At 40.7% G+C, this 17,500-nt stretch overlaps 1 protein-coding gene and 1 long non-coding RNA gene across 4 annotated transcripts in view; one reads left to right on the plus strand and one right to left on the minus strand.

Annotated features, from left to right (window-relative positions):
* The window catches only part of LOC120878931, an 87,018-nt gene that overhangs the window by 57,130 nt on the left and 12,388 nt on the right, over window positions 1-17,500 (plus strand). The window contains exons 2-4 of one of the 3 annotated variants that reach the window (XR_005724669.1): window positions 2,415-2,538; window positions 4,689-4,761; window positions 4,916-5,075. The exons of 1 other annotated variant lie outside the window; for it this stretch is intronic. This is a non-coding gene — a long non-coding RNA (uncharacterized LOC120878931). Of the gene's footprint in view, window positions 1-2,414; window positions 2,539-4,688; window positions 5,076-17,500 lie in introns of those variants that run through there. One more of the 3 variants, XR_005724668.1, reaches the window with a different exon arrangement.
* Window positions 1-17,500, minus strand: part of FER1L6 (fer-1 like family member 6) — a 171,101-nt gene that overhangs the window by 896 nt on the left and 152,705 nt on the right. The window contains exons 39-41 of the mRNA XM_040261856.1: window positions 13,937-14,178; window positions 12,062-12,225; window positions 1,655-1,755 (exon numbers count right to left, since the gene is read on the minus strand). Of these exons, the coding sequence (XP_040117790.1) occupies window positions 1,655-1,755; window positions 12,062-12,225; window positions 13,937-14,178 (507 nt within the window). The remainder of the gene's footprint in view (window positions 1-1,654; window positions 1,756-12,061; window positions 12,226-13,936; window positions 14,179-17,500) is intronic.

The following is a 17,500-nucleotide window of genomic DNA, read 5'->3' on the forward strand; positions in this document are numbered from 1 at the left end:
AGAAAGGATTTCTGACTCTCAGTTTTGCAAGGACCCACAACGAGAGGCCTGAAAATGGGAGAAGACCATGCTGTCTTCCAGCAGGAGTGCGCTAACTTTATGTGATAATGATTCCTCATCATTTTAGAGTGGTCCTGAGGAGGGCAAGAGCTTAGTTAGGACCTAGCCAGAGAACTGAGAGCCCTCTGTCTGTCCTGCCCTGACCAGTTCAAGCCTCACCTCTTCCATGAAGCTCTCCCTGACTACCCCAGTCCACAATAATTCCTCTGGTTCTGAATTCCTGCCTCACTCATTGCTTGACCTACCCCCTTTTTGAACCTAACATGTGTTTTCCACACTGATAACTATTTTATGAATCTGTGTGCTCTCCCTAAACAGACTGAAGGCTTCTGGAAGGCAGAGTTTATATAGTATATTTCTCTGGTGTTCTTCACAGTGCTTCCAACCATTATGTTCCCAACACTATGACAGATTAAATATAGGTGCAAAGAAAGGAACACCTACTCATCAGGAGACACTTGGGTCCAGGGAGGAACAAGATAGCTGCAATTTGAGAGAGTATTTTGTGTACATATTTCATATCTATTGATACATATGTTTACTTTTTAAACTTTTTTTTTTTAGTTTTTCTGATTTGGACCATTTAAAAAGTCTTTATTGACTTTGTTTCAATATTGCTTTTGTTTTATGTTCTGATTCTTTTACCACAAGCCATGTGGGGTCTTAGCTCCCCAACCAGGGATTAAACTCACACCCTCAACATTGGAAGGTGAAGCCTTAACCACTGGACCACCAGGGAAGCCCTGTATGTTTACTTTTTAATTGATATATAACCGTGATTTAAATTGAATATGGTAACCCTTGCTGCTAGTAATTCTACTTCTGGAAATTTATTTTAAGTGATAATTTATAAAGGGGAAACATTTTATCATATTATAATAATGGAAAAAGGTAGAAGTAAACCAAACATCCAACTATGGGATGGCAACCAACTTAAATATGGGTATCGAGTCTGTGAACAATTCCACAGCCACTAAAAAAACTCCTCTGACAATTATGGCAACAAGGTAAATTTTTTCAGCCAAGGATAAGTGAAATATGAAGATAATTTTGTATGCATGATTAGAGAAAGACAAGGAAAAGAATTCTTGTGAAACTCACATTCCCATACAAAATTATTGAAAAAATATATGAAATTATTCTGGAATTGCTTATTTGGTAGTATTATGAAAAAGTGTCCTTTTCATTTGCTGGATACTGTGTAAGATTTTTGGAATATTTTTCAATTATAGAACCATGCCAATAAATAATCAGCCTGCAATGCAGGAGACACGGGAGACCTGAGTTGGGAAGATCTCCTGGAAGAGGAAAATGGTAACCCACTCTAGTATTCTTGCCTGGAGAATCCCACGGACAGAGGAGCCTGGCGGGCTACAGTCCACGGGGTTGCAAAGAGTTTGACACAACTGAGTGACTAAGCACAAACAAACACAAAGAACCAAAAACTACATGAACTGGATAGTACCCATTGACTCCTCCTCACTTCTCCCTTTTCCCAGAGGGATGTTTTGGAGGAATGCTTGCATCCTCTGATATGGGGACCACAGAGGGCCTTTCCCATGTCTGATCCCCTCACCCCCGTGACTTCACTCACTTGGGCTTGTCCAGGGGCTCGGGCTCCTTTCGGGCTTTTCCAACAGGATTTTTCTCGGCTTCCTCTGCCGTCACGAGGTGGAACTCGGCTTCAACCTTGCCCTGCACAGAGACACAACTCTGTTTCCAGTCGCAAAGAACTGCGGGGTGGGGGGTGGGGAGGCAAGGCCAACTTTCTAGAAGAAGTGTTGTCATGTGGGAGAACACCAGGAAGGATTTCGGCTGCTTTATTATCGAGGAAATATTATTTTTTTGGTCCCGAGAGAAGCCATTTTTACGATGGACAATAAAAGTCCTGAAATAATGTTACTCGAGTTTTGTGAGGCGAGGGGGTCCCATATGTACACATAGACACACAAATTTCATTTGTAATCATTTAGTATCTGTAGAAGCAATATGAATTATAGAAAATAGAAAAGGAGACTAATTACTTGAGCAGCAAACCCTTTCGAATGTACTACCATCTTTCTTCTCTGTTGATGGCTCTCAAGAGGAAGGACTATTTCACTTGTAATCATTTAATATCTGCAGAAGTAATATGAATTATAGAAAACAGAAAAGGGGACTAATTACTTGAGTAGCAAACCCTTTTGAATCTGCTACCATCTTTCTTCTCTGACAATGACTCTCAAGCAGAGCTGGGTGTGTATGGACCTACATTTGCCAAATGGCTTCTCTGTCATCCTTGCTTTTGTTGTGCCCTCTAAGTATTTTAGAATTATCCTTTTATTCTAGCACTCTCTTCCCTTCTCTCCCTTCAGTGAGGAACAGTCTCTTTGGTTTGAAAATTGTGAATCATATGCTTCTTCAGAGCACCGTGCCAAAGTTATTGGCAGGGATGTACGTCTTGGGTTATCAAAGGATGAGACAGGACTTCTGTAAAAGGTGAGAGTCATTCTTTCTTGTTCATTCACTACTTTTGGAGGCTCTCTGTATACCAGGCACTGTTCTAGGCCCTGGGGACTTAATGATTAAGAAAAATAGGATCCTTGATCTACTAGAGCTTCTGTTTTTGGTAGAGGAGACCCTCTTTCCTGCTCCTTTGGTTTTGTGGATCAAGATTCAAGGTGAGGGACTTTCCTTGTGGTCCAGTGGTTAAGACTCCATGCTTTCAATGCAGGGGACACAGGTTTAATCCCTGGCCAGGGAATTAAAGCCCCACATATTGTGTGGTGTGGCCAAAAAAACAAAATTAGAAGATTCAAGATGATAGGAGGGACACAGAAGTGGCAGGAGACTGGAGCAACATCAAGGAATTTTAGCACCGACGTTTGCTGTTAAGTTTGCCTTTCTGAATCCCGTGTGAATGGGGCATTACCTGACTTCTGAGGTTGATTTCCTACCCAGGAAAAAGGTCTAAGATTCTAATGAACCGATGATCTAGCGTTAACTTATTTATTCTTTCTGAAAAAGCCAGGGTTTCCTCATATACATATATATATATATAATTTCATTTTTATTTATTTATTTTATTGTCTGTGCTGGGTCTTCATTGCTGCACAGGCTTTTTCTCCAGCTGCGGTGAGCGGGGCTCACTGCCACTCTTCAGTTGTGGTAGGCAGGGGTCTCACTGCAGTGGCTTCTCTTGTTGTGGAGCCCGGCTCTAGCTCGCATGGGCTTCAGAAGGTGTGGTACATGGGCTCTAGAGCGCAGGCTCGCCAACTGTGACCCATGGGCTTAGTTGCTCCACAGCACGTGGGCTCAGCCCAGATCTGCGATCAAACCTGTGTCTCCTACTTTGGCAGGTGGATTCTTTACCATCAAGCCACCAGGGAAGCCCAAGCCAGGGCTTCTTAACAAACAGATTTAGTTGCTGGCAGCCACAAAAATGTAATCATGGGAGAAATTAGAGAGAAGTAGAGTATTTGGGGTGAGTTTGAATCCCTGGGTTGGGAAGAGCCCCTGGAGAAGAGAAAGGCTACCCACTCCAGTATTCTGGCCTGGAGAATTCCATGGACTGTATAGTCCATGGGGTCACAAAGAGTCAGACACCACTGAGTGACTTCCACTTTCACTTTTTTGTTTTTTTTTTTTTCACTTTTTTGGAGCAGGCTCAGAGAGGTAGTGTCATGGCTGTCTGAATTAGTAAAGAAGCACAGTGGGCTTTTTATTACAAGTGAAGTCATGAGTTCAAATCTAGGTAATCTCATCCATTCTTTAGACTAGTACTGTGACCCAACTCAGAAGGGATTAAATTCATATGACCCAGAAATATTTCTTAAAAATATGTGTATATATACTCATTCTTATTGAGAAACTTTGGCTCCATCAGCAATGCCTTGCACATAAAGGGACTGAGGAAATGCTTGGAAAGAAAGAATATAAAGCTTTTATCCATTCTTGTCACTCCTCTACACATCTATCAACAGTACAATAATAGTAGTATAACTCTAACTGTAATTGCAATGCTTTATTGAATGCTTGTTTCGTCCCAGATTTGTTTTTTTTTTTTTTGTCTATAATCTATCTATCATAGTGACTAGCAAAGTAGGTCTCCTTTATATTGATAGAGAAATAAAGCCATAAAAGTCAAATAACTTTCCCAAGGTCCCATAGGCAATTAGCTAACCAACTGGTATTTGAACCAAGCTCTGTATGATTCCGAAGTTCATGCTCTTTCCTTTATAGCAGGCTGCCTTCCAACTGCCAGATAATTGGACTAAAATTGTTATGGAACCCTTCCCAGCTCTAACATGAGATGATTCTATGATTGTCTTCATCATTGCCACCTAAAGGCATTTGTCTTCTTGGACCTTAGTTTCCTCATCTATCAAATGGCCAGAGGCTCTTTAAAGCAACTTGGCTCTAACTGCTAGGTTTCATGAAAGGCAGAGTTAGAGCTTAGGATAACCATGTAAGATTTCATGGCTGGAATAAACCCAAGAAGCCAGCTCCCAATGCATGGCAGAGAGGGCTTCCAATCTGCAAGATAAGACCCTCGGCTGATTTCCAGAGGTTTTCCAGCAATGATCTGGGCTCCACTGGTGCAACACTTATATGCTAGGAGCCTCATTCAACTCCTCTATACTTGACAGAGTTTAAGAGTCATTAACCAAGTGCTGGGCTCCAGAATGTTTGGAAGAGAGGACAAAATCCAACGGAGAACAAGTGAGTATGAGAGTGAAGGGATCATAGGTGCCATTTTTTTCTTCATTGCTTAACAATAAGCTTAGCTAGAGTGCTATATAACTTGCATGGTGGTATATTATTCCATTTAAACCACTTGAGAACTTGGCAAAATAGATGACATTTTTATTCCCAGTTTACAGCCCAGGAAATGACGGCTTGATGATGTTTGCTAACTTATGCCACAAAACTAGGATTTGTACCCAGGTCCTCTGACACCAAACCCCATCCTCTGCTATTTTGGAAGAAAAGCTATGACAAACCTAGAGTATTAAAAAGCAGAGACGTCACTTTGCCAACAAAGGTGCATATAGTCAGTGCTGTGATTTTTCTAGTAGTCATGTATAGATGTGAAAGTTGGGCCATAAAGAAGGCGGAGCACCAAAGAATTGGTGCTTTCGAACTGTGGCACTGGAGAAGACTCTTGAGAGTCCCTTGGACAGCAAGGAACTCAAACGAGTCAATCCTAAAGGAAAGAAACCATGAATATTCATGGGAAGAACTGATGCTAAAGCTCCAATACTTTGGTCACCTGATGTGAAGAGCTGACTCATTGGAAAAGATACTGATGCTGGGGAAGACTGAAGGCAAAAGAAGGGGGTGAGATGGTTGGATGGCATCATTGACTCAATGGACATGAGTTTGAGCAAACTCCAGGAGACAGTGATGAATAGGGAAGCCTGGTGTGCTGCAGTCCATGGGTTGCAAAGAGTTGGACATGACTGAGTAACTAAACAACATCTTCTGCTATTTTATGTATCTAAGTGGTTTCATTCTGTGGAAGGAGTGAACCAGCCTATTTATTTAACAATCAATCAATATGCCTTTTCTGAAATGTTCAAGAAGAATCTCACAATCACTGCCATTCCCCAGCATTGGAATATATTTTTGATGTTGCACAGATGAGGCCAGATACAAAATAATACACTATGTGTGATTTCATTTAGCTAAAAAAGGCAACAGATCAATTAATGAGGTTAGAGGTCAGGATAGCAGTCAGGACAGCGGCATGAGCAGTCTGGGTCACTGGAGAGATTCTGCTTCTTTAGGTACCAATGGTAGTGTTCAGTGTGTGAAAATTCATGGTTGGTACACTTTTCTAGAATGTGTATTACTCTTTTCTGTATGTAAATATATTGTGTATTAATAAAATTGGCTTTAAAAAGAAAAGAAAAACATGTTTTTGACTTCCATCTAACGGCTGGCCTTCAGTAACAGGGAATAGTAGAGCAAGGCATAGCATAACACAACACAGGAATTGAATGAGTAGGATTTGGTGCAGACAAATTTATATCTGAAATCAGATTCGACCACTTACTAGCTGTGTGACCTTGGGTGAGTTACCTGCCTGTTCTGAGTCTCGCTTATCTGGGGATGTTAATAGCATGTATCCCATAAAGTTGCTTTGAAAAATAAATAACACTTATACAGTGCTCACCCCAGTGCTTGGTGAATGTCAAACTTTTAAAAAATCATAGTTCTTACTTTCAACAGTACTTCATGGACAGAAATGCATAATTTAATGAGAAATATATTCTGCTTATTCAAAAAACTCTCAAAGAAGTCCCAAGGACCCATATTCTCACAGAAAAAATTTAAAGGAAAAAAAAAAAAAAGGAGGAGAGGATATGAAATGAGTTCTGCTCAAAGCATAGGAGTCATCAGCAAATATTTTGAAGAGCCTCGACCCCGCTTCACTGCCCTGCCTGAGTGGGCATGAAGCGTTTATCTGGCATCACAAAGGCAGCAGGGGGAAGGTGTTTACTGACGCAGTCTGATAAACACTGCTCCTCATTCCATATCTCTCCACATAGAGGCCATATCCGATTTCAATCATCAGTATTCAACTAAGCACCAAGGAGAGGTCTTAAGCTAATAATATCCTCCCAATGTAATTTTAAATCAGAGCTGGAAAAAGTGGACACTTTGAGAGACTATATGTTACCCTAATGACATCTATGGATGGAAGAAATGATAAGGAAAGGTCCTGACAAGATTAGATCTGTGGTGTCACGGCCATCGCTTACCGGCTTCACACTTCACTGAGCCCAGAGGGTGGAAGCTGCGGGGGGCCGAGAAGTGATTCTGTTGAGGCTGGATATGCTGCTTCAGCAATAATGACTGCTTTCTAAACACAACTCTCCCTTGTATGAGATGAGGCATTCTCATACATTAATGGTGGGAATGTATGCTGGTTAAATCCTTTAGGAAGAGGAATACACATATACACATACATATACACATGAAAGTGAACATTGCTCAGTCGTGTCCGACTCTTTGTGACCCCATGGACTACACAGTCCATGGAATTCTCCAGGACAGAATACTAGAGTGGGTAGCCTTTCCCTTCTCCAGGGGATCTTCCCAACCCAGGGATCGAACCCAGGTCTCCTGCATTACAGGCGGATTCTTTACCAGCTGAGGCACAAGGGAGGCCCACATACACATATCTATGTACATGCACACACATGCACGTGTGTGTGACTGTGTGCATTACAGTACACGATCATACTCTGGACCTCGAACTCCATTTCTCAATAGCTAATTTAAGGAAATAATTCAAAACTCAGAAAAAGCTTTAGCACAAAACACATAGTCATTATTCTTTTGGATATTCAAATTGTCCTGTTTGTTATAATGAGATGTCTCAAGTTTACATTGCATTTATCTGCCCCTGACCTGGAGTCAGCCATTTCCCCAAAAATATATGGATTCTTTTAGTAGGAACTGGTATTTAGAAACAAGTGTCAGGATGCTAGGAATCTTGTTTGCTACTGAGTTAGAAAAATATTTTTAAATTCACGAGTCAATGATGATACAAAAAAAAGCAAGAGAAAAAAATCTCATTTACCACCACTAAGTATGAATCTTACACTAATTCTTGATTCAAAAACTTGGTAGTGAATGGAGAGAATTAAACATTTATCTGATTTTTTTAGGGGATATGGTGACTATAATATATATCCATTTGATGAGAGAAAGCTCTTCTTAACACATAAATGCCAACTAATAAATGAAAAACAATGATATAATTAGATAATATATGGATGGATAGATAGATAGATAGCCAGATAGATAGATAGATGATAGATAAAAATGGCTGGGGGCCTATTTGAAAATAAAATAGATCAAAAAGATGAGTAATAGCAACATATCAACTATGACTGAATCTTAGTTTTAAAAAAACAGCTATAAAATACATTTGAGAAAAATATATATATTTGAGGACAATAGGGTATCCTTTCTACAGAAGGAGAAATGAATATGATATGGATATCAAGTTATATTAGGCAATATTATTAATTTATACGTGATGATGGCATTATAGTTATGTAAGAGGATGTCCATATTCTCAGGAGATGCACGTGGAATTATTTAGGGGTAAAGTGTTAGAATGTCTACAACTTACTCCTAAGTGGTTCAGCCAATGTATGTGTGTGTGTATCTATACCTATACATATATATATATGCACACATATATATATTCACATATATAGGCAAAATAATTATGGTAAAATATCAACAAATGGTGAATCTAGATGGTGAGTATGTGGCTGATCCTTGTCCTGGTCAACTTTTCTGCATGCTTAAATTTTTTTAAATGAACATATGTTGAGGAAAAACACATGATTTAACTGTGGCATTTCTATTTTGAGAATATAAAGAGTTAATCATATTCATAATACTATGTAGAGGAATGCTTATTATAACACTGAATAAAACAAAATGAACAAGGCATTATTTTTAACATAGAATGATCAAGACTATATAAAATTAACCAAAATCTATATATATCGGGAATAACAATATGTATTAGCAATTGTTTTTTTGAGCAATGTGCATATGGGCACTATTTCTTCCTTTCTGCATTTTGGTGTCTTTTGAATTTTCTATAAATGCATATAATATAGTTTGTCTTAAAAACGATCTTCAGGTGAAAAATATCTCCCCTCTCTGCTCCTGTAGAATCTGAATTTGCCATGTATTCTTCAGATAGGTTGTCTGTCTACAGGTCTCCTCAGATAAACTGTGAATTTCTGGATGGCAGGAATGTGTCTTATTGATTGCTGAGTCTTTAGTGCCTAGCATATGAGTATAGAGCCGTAGTAAATGCTGACAACTGTTTTTTCATACTAAACTGAGAGCAAAGAAACATCTCTTTTAATTTTAGTTATTATGCTCTTGGGACTTACCTGGGCTACCTACCTGTAGACTCACAAGATTAACCTATAAAAGAAACTTCCTGATCTTCATCTCCTAAAAGAGTGATTTCTTTGAAGGTTGCTTTTAGCAGGATAATTAGATGCATAATGCAATGTGTTTAGTGAAAAACATGTTCTATACATATTCCTGTTCCTTCACCAAAGGATGCCTGTGCTTTTGCAATTCCATTTGGAGCTGTTTTTCACTCACTGTCCATATTCCACACTAGGAGCTGTGTGATCCAAGTCTCTCAATTACACCACTTGGGTGTACAGATAAGTGGCTTTAAAAATAAGCCTGGCAGGTGGCAGAGCCCATAAACAAACCCCTCCTGGCTGCTGGTAATTGGAATAAGAGGACGGTGATGTTCTGACTGCTGGCTTCAAGGCACAGGAGGGGAGTTCACGCAGAGTTGGAAATAGAGAATGTCTTTGCTAGAAACACATCTTGGAGGCATCCAGTCTAAACTACTCATTTTACAGGCATGGAAACTCTAAAAATGAGTAGACAGAAATCTCAATTAAAATAGAGTGGAGAGATCAGAAAAGGGGGCTCTCATGCCCTATGCAGACAGCAGAGCCTAACAGGAAGAAGACTTCCTCTTCTCGCCTGGCCACAGCTCGTCCAATGAGAGACAGTCACAACTCAGCCAACAGAAAGCCGTGGATTCTTTGTTAACTGTAGCACTCCCAGCTGCCTTTTTCCCTCCATAAAACAGTTCTGTCCATTTTTTTTCTGGGGACTTGCACATGGCTAGCCATGGTTGCAGACCTTGAACTGCAATTCTTTGTTAATCCTGCTTCTGCTGGAGAGGTAGCTAGCAGTCTACTGTTGGAGCATGTATCAACACTTTATACGTTTTTGTGGTTAAATTTTATTCCATTATATGGATATACCTGATGGTGACATATTTAAAGCCACTTAAAACTCAAAATGGAGTAACTATGGTTCAGGCATCCAAAATGGAGCCAGGTGGTTTCATGGATGTAAGTTCCTGAATCATTGAGAACTTCAACCTTCTGAACTGTATCAAATTCTAAGACACCACTCAGTTCAGTTCAGTTCAGTTCAGTCACTCAGTCGTGTACGACTCTTTGCGACTCCATGAATTGCAGCACGCCAGGCCTCCCTGTCCATCACCAACTCCCGGAGTTCACTCAAACTCATGTCCATTGAGTCGGTGATGCCATCCAGCCATCTCATCCTCTGTCGTCCCCTTCTCCTCCTGCCTCCAGTCCCTCTCAGCATCAAGAGTCTTTTCCAATGAATCAACTATTCGAATGAGGTGGCCAAAGTATTAGAGTTTCAGCTTTAGCATCAGTCCTTCCAATGAACACCCAGAACTGATCTCCTTTAGACACCACTGCTAAGTCACTAAGTCGCTTCAGTCGTGTCCGACTCTGTGCAACACCACAGATGGCAGCCCACCAGGCTCCCCCGTCCCTGGAATTCTCCAGGCAAGAACACTGCAGTGGGTTGTCATTTCCTTCTCCAATGCATGAAAGTGAAAAGTGAAAAGTGAAAGGGAAGTCGCTCAGTTGTGTCCGCTCTTAGCGACCCCATGGACTGCAGCCTACCAGTAGCTATCTTCAAAACAGTATCTGCCATCAGCTGCTCCCTGCAACCTTGCAGTTTCAAAGATTCCCCCTCCTTTTACAACAATGTAATCATTTCAAACCCCAAACAATCCTTGCTTAAAAAGCACCCTTCTTGCCAGCTGGGTTTCTGATTGGTAACCAAAAAAATCTGCTTAATTTTGTGGTGTTGCCTTTACCAGGCTCCCTCATTTTGTAGTGGAACAGAACACAACTCAAGTGCTTCTTGAATCTGCCTCTCTCTGGCTGTAGTCCTAACAAACCTCAAATAAATGCCTCTTTACTTCAATCAGGTCTGTGTCTCTGAAATTTTTATTAACACATCAAATTTGTTTATCCACTCATTAGTTGATAGACATTTGGATGGCTCTAATTTGGGGTATTATGAATAACATTGCTATGAACCTTCATTTCTGAACTCATCCATTCATCAATCAGTTCACTAACTGAGCATCTATTATGTGCTAAGCCATAAAGCTTGGAATGGAGTGCAGAGGTTGCCATATAGTAAAACCTCAGTGCATACTTGAGGGGACAGGAAAGAAGGAGCCTGCTTGAATTCTCATTCTTTCAGTCCCATCTCACAGAGGGGACTGAGGTGAGAATGGAGGGAAGAGAAAGCCTCCAAGAAAACAAACTAGAACTAGACCCCATGGAGTCAGGTCAGGAGCTGCCATTTACCCAGTTAGGCTCAAAAAAACCCTTGTCTTGCCCCCCCTGAGTCCGTAGAACAGAGAGAGACAGAGAACTCGATCTCTACCCAGACCTGCGACCTGAAAGGTCCTGACTTGGGTTGTTTTGACTTCTGGGCACTAGGAGCAGAAGGGAGAACACATTCCCCACAAGACAAGGACAGAAGCAAAAGGGGACCATCCACGTGGTCCTGGTCCCTTTTCTCAACTTCACTCAGCACTGGAGTCCTCCGTCCTCCCTTACACAGGAGTGATGAGGGGGCTCAAAGAAAGGGTAAGAGAAACTTTCTTCCCACTACTCGTGAAATGTCTGAACTCCTATAGTATGTGCCATGCAGGATGGAGCAAGTTGGCAAGTTGGGAAAGAGGTGAATTGCTCTCCTTTCTGCCAACATCCTCTGGAGCAAGTTTTAAAAGGATGGATCACTTTTTAAATTGAGTTTTTCGTTTGAAGGTGAAGGGATGAAGCATTGGCATTAAAATTGCACATTCATCAGGAATGTATGCATAATTTCAAGAGATGTTGAAAAAAATTAATGCCAGAGGCATATGTTCAAGCCAAGAGGATGGAAACCCACCCTGACATAGATTGCTATTAAATCAAGCATGCTGAAATACAGAGGGCTTAATGCATTTATAAATTTTTTCAGAATTCTTTCTTCTCAGAAGAACCTTTGCCCTAAAGGGCTCTCTGTCATTTCAAGTCATTTTTCTTGAAGTTTACAAAATGACTCATTTAAAGAGCATGGGTCCTCTGCCTGCCCCACCCCATCTTCTACGGCTCTCACTTACTGTGAGTTCTTTGCTTTTAGCAAAAGGCCACCAGCCCCGCACACGCTTTTGCTGGAATATGGAAATCTTGCTCTCCTCACTTGCATTTTCAAATTTGGTGAGATCACAGGCTTTGGCAGACTTCGCTGCTCGGGGGAAACTATTGAGGTTCATCTCCAGGGAGCCTGTGAAGAGATGTCCTTAACAGGTTAGGGAAGGGCTTTAAAATCCGTCATTATCCTCATTCACCCACCCATTCATCTATCCTCTCACTGGTCATTCAATCAGGACCACAAGGGATCAGTAGCTTGTGCTAGGTATCCAGGACACAAATATGGCCAAGACGTGTTTGTTGCATTTAAAGCATTAATAATGTGGCAGTGCACCAGGACTTCCCTGGCAGTCCAGTGGTTGGGACTTTGTCTTCCAGTGCAGAGGGTGTGGGTTCAGTCCCTGGTCAGGGAGCTTAAGATCCTACATGCCTCGCAGCCCAAAAGTCAAAACATAAAACAGAAGCAATATCATAGCAAATTCTTAAGGACTTTAAGAAATGGTCCACATTAAAAAAAAAAAAGTATTAAATAAAAGAAAGTAATGTGGCAGCAGGTAGACGACCAGGGCAGAGCTACCGTATGTAACTTTCAAGCTTCAGTTTCTGATGTCATCTGCTGGGCCTCTTCTCTGTTCCCCGAGTATGATCTAGATTCTGTGTCTATCCTCTGAGCTTTTCCCTGCCTTAGCACTGATCAGCCAGAAGAACCTCCTCCCCTGACCACCCCTCCCTCTCTGAGTCCATTAAACTCCTCCAGGTTGGGGACTAAATCTTACTGTCCTGGTAGCAACTCTTCCAGTACCTTCGTGGGTTCTCAACAATGAATTTTCTCTTTTAAGAAAATTTATATACAATCTTTAAGGGGAATCTTTTAGTTTCCACTCACAGTTGTTATAAAATATTTACCCTACTTCCCTATGTTGTATAATCCATCCTGGAGCCTATCTCACACTCAATGGTTTGTACCTCCCACACCCCCACCCCTGGGTTGCCCCTCCTCCCTTCTCTCTCCCCATCGGTAACCACTAGTTTGTTCTCTGTAAGTCTGCTTCTATTTGGTTACATTCACTAGTTTTCAACAAATAAATATAAGTCATAATAAGAGAATGCCATGAGATGACATTATATTTCTCTCTCTTTAATAATCTTTCCTATTGCAAAAGTAATACTTGTTAACTGTGGACACTTAGAATGTGTACATGAGCAAAAAAAATAATTTTCATAATCCTACCTCCCAAAAGTTAACCACTGCCCTACTCAGTTCATATCCTCATGTCAGTCTTTCTGTCTCTTTGGCTGTCTCTGACTATCTCTTTCTGCTATGCAAATAAACATACTTTTTGCCACAAAAGGATTTTTTTTTAACATACTTTTTTCTTTTAATTCACCTTGCCTAACTATCCAACTAGTTAAATATTCTAATTTTTTAAGGGCTTCAGGGTTATTACTTATTGAGCACTACTGTGTATGAAACACTGTACTTCATTTTTAAATTAGATTATCAAATATATAGCTCCCAATACCCTCTGAAGTACATAATATTATTATTCCCATTTTACAACTGAGGAAAACTGAGGTATGGAGGAGACCAATAATTAGCTCAAAATTTAACAGCTTCTTGGCATTGGAGCAAAGATCAATTTAAGGTTACTTGAATATGTATCTTCTACCATAGAGTCAATTACCTTATATTAAGGGCTATTTGGAATGTTCCAATATTTTGCTATCAAAATTATTAAACAGCATCAAAATGATTATTTGTGGAGCAAACTCAGACTAAGCTCTCCAGAAGCTGGGATAAAACCCTCAACATTAATATGACTTTGATAAAGCCTCCACCTTACCCAGAAAATCATCTGAGGACAGCCTTTCAAAATCCCAAACCTGGAGCACCAACACAGCTGGCGTCTTACACTCCGTCTTCTCTAATGAAAATATATGCTCCCTCTTGGAAATGACCATTTGCTTCTCTGCTGGGAGATACTGAAACGGAAATAGAAAGCGCCAGTTGAAGTTCCCCTCTCCGGTCAGGGAGTTGTAGTGCACGTCTGTCTCCTGCTTGTCGTCTTCCAAACCCTTTAACCACCTGAATGAAGACAGAGAAAGAAGTAAACACTCTGAGCACACTGTTCATGCATCAGCATTACCAAGAGTGATTGAAGTAGTTTCATTGTGGTCACGGATCACAGTTTTAAAATTATGATATAGTTAGATTCAGATGGAAATTTTCATTGAATCTGCAAGCAATAAATAGGTATCAAAGGGTCTGAAGCACTTTGAAAGAAGACTATCATTCTAAGTCAGGTTAAGGAATTGTCTTTGGTAGTTCTTGCGTAGATCTGAAGCCCCATGCAATTAAGAGGGAAAACTCAGGAAATGTGAAATGAAAGTTTAATATGAGTTTCTTCTCACCCTGGGAGACTTCTCTGTGGGGGAGGGGGCATTTCTGCACCCACTATATTACACTACATTTTATTACATTACTCCATTCCATAGAAAAGTTATCTAAACTCTCTGTGCCTTTGTTGCATCTGGAATATGGAAGCAATCACAGAATCTAGTTCATGGGAATTCTGAGGAATTACATGAGATAATATATGTCCAGAGCTTTGTGTACTCCAAATGATCCATTATGTTATTTCCTCTTAGTATTATCTGGTCTTTCTCCTCTGTGCTGAGTATAAAGTAAGCTATTATAAATACATTTTCCTCTAGTACTTTATCCATGGCTAATTAACTCTTGAGAAAATAGGTACTTTTAATTCAAACTAATTGATAATGCCATACCACTTATTTTCTGAAAGCAAATATCCCTTCCTCTACCCCAAACTACCCCAGAGCAGATAAAGATACTTCTCTTCTGAGAAGAGTGGTACCACTCAAGGTAAAGGCACAATTATTTAGATAAGGGTGCCTTTATTTAGGTAGCGAAAGTCGTTCAGTCGTGTCCGACTCTTTGCGACCCCATGGACTGTGGAGTCCATGGAATTCTCCAGGCCAGAATACTGGAGTGGGTAGCCTTTCCCTTCTCCAGGAGATCTTCCCAACCCATGGATCGAACCCAGGTTGCCCACATTACAGGCAGATTCTTTACCAGCTGAGCCACAAGGGAAGCCCAAGAATACTGGAGTGGATAGCCTATCTCTTCTCCAGCAGATCTTCCCGACCCAGGAATCAAACCGGGGTCTCCTGCATTGCAGGCAGATTCTTTACCAACTGAGTGATGAGGGAAGCCCTAAGGGTACTTTTATTTAGGTAAGAGTACCTTTATTTAGCTAAAGATGGTGCTTGGCCTGTCAAGGTATGTGTGGTATCTGTTATGAGGCAAGGGCTGAGCCAGATGCTGGGGGTGATGGGGAGCAAGCAGAGGTGATCTTTGCCTTTGTGGAGGCATGGAGGGGAGAGGATGGAGGGAAATGAGTGGGGTGGAAGAAGTCACCAGTGAGGGATATGCAAAGGCCCTATGGAAGAAGAAGTTAGGACACATTCTAAGACAGGGAGAGAAGCTCAGTGTGACTAGAGAAGGCAAGGGGGAGAACTGATCCAGTGAGATGATAGGTAGCAGCTCATTATATGTGATATTTTAGGACTTATGAGAGACTTTAGATCTTTGTCCAGAGAAAATAGGATGTCATTAACGTGTTTTAAGTACAGGACCGATGTGATCAGATTGTGATTTTAAAAGATAACTCATTTTTCAATGTGGAAAACAGATTATTGGAGGTAAGACTGAGTATGGAGAGACCAATTCAGATAGTATTGACCCCAGCAAGAAATGATGGAGGGAAAGATGGTGACGGAGCTTTCCTGGTGGCTCAGTGGTAAAGAATCTGCCTGCCAAAGCAGGAGGTGTGGGTTCGATTCCTGGTCCAGGAAGATCTCACATGCCTTGGAGCAGTCAAGCCTGTGCTCTGGAGCCCGGGAACCACATTTACTGCAGCCCACAGGTCCTAGAGCCTGTGCTGTGCAACAAGAGAAGCCGCAACAACGAGAAGCCCATGCATTGCAACCAAGTAGCCCTGGCTTGCCGCAACTAGAGAAAAACCCACACAGCAATGAAGACCCAGCACAGCCAAAGATTAATAAATACATAAAATTATTTTTTAAAAAAGATGATGATGATGTGGTGACGATGAAGAGAATAGATACTGCTGACAGCTATTTGGGACCTAAAATGAATAAGACTTAATGGCATACCAGAAATGAGAGTGTCAATGAGCAAGATGGCTTCTTATTGGGGGAAGACAAGGAGATAAAACTGAAAAGAATTTACTGTTTCTGAGATGAGTTTTACCTGAGGGCATATTTTTTGTTGTTGTTAAAAAATTGGTACACTTTATTACAATAGTATTTATGCTTTATTGTTTGCATTTGAGAGTATACTGAATATTTTGTTTGAAAATAAGTAGTTTATCGAGAAGACTTTGGATGAGAAGCTATCTATAGTTATTATTATAGATAACTTCTATATGTTATTATGATTATTATTCTATTTTTATTTTTTAAATCATAGGATACCTTAGGTTATGCAATATTTATTTTGAAAACCTCTAAGTAATTTCTTAACTTCTTCAGAGTTTGTGGAGAGAAAAATTATTGTTTCTTTGAAATTTTTCTGCTAAAAGAACCACAAATTTTTTTCTTATTTTTTAAATTGGAGTGTAATTGCTTTACAATGTTGTATTAGTTTCTGCTGTACAACCAAGTGAATCAGCTATGTATCCCCTCCCTCTTGATTCGGGTACATGTTTAAGTCATACTGTTTCTGATTCTCTACCACCTCCTCTCCCTCCCTGACTAGGGGCTAAGGGAAACCTGAAAAGGCATTTGTGTCCTAGTCAAGATGTAAGAGAGAGATACAAATTATTTAGCTTCCTAGGTCCTAGGTGGGTAAATTTTTTTTTTTATCAAACTAGCAAATGAAAAGGTAATAAATTTCAACTTTTGTGTTAGGCTGTGGCTCAGCTGGTGAAGAATCCACCTGCAATGTGGGAGACCTGGATTTGATCCCTGGGTTGGGAAGATTCCCCTGGAGAAGGAAACAGCTACCCACTCCAGTATGCTGGCCTGGAGTATTCCTTGGACTGTGTAGTCCATGGGCGTTGCAAAGAATCAGACACAATTGAGCAATCTTTGCTAAACTGTGGGCTTCCCGGGTGGTGCTAGTGGTAAAGAACCTGAGACATAAGAGACTCAGGTTTGATCCCTGAATTGGGAAGATCTCTGGAGGAGGGAATGGCAACCCATTTCAGTATTCTTGCCTAGAGAATCCCACGGAAAGAGGAGCCTGGTGGACTGCAGTCCATAGGGTCACAAAGAGTCAGACACACCTGATGCAATTCAGCATGCATGCTTATACTCTTAACACTTAATCTTTCATCAATAGCACTATAGCTCACTACCTCCTG

Source organism: Oryx dammah, unplaced genomic scaffold, assembly GCF_014754425.2.
Source record: "Oryx dammah isolate SB20612 unplaced genomic scaffold, SCBI_Odam_1.1 HiC_scaffold_19, whole genome shotgun sequence".
Taxonomy (NCBI): Eukaryota; Metazoa; Chordata; class Mammalia; order Artiodactyla; family Bovidae; genus Oryx; species Oryx dammah.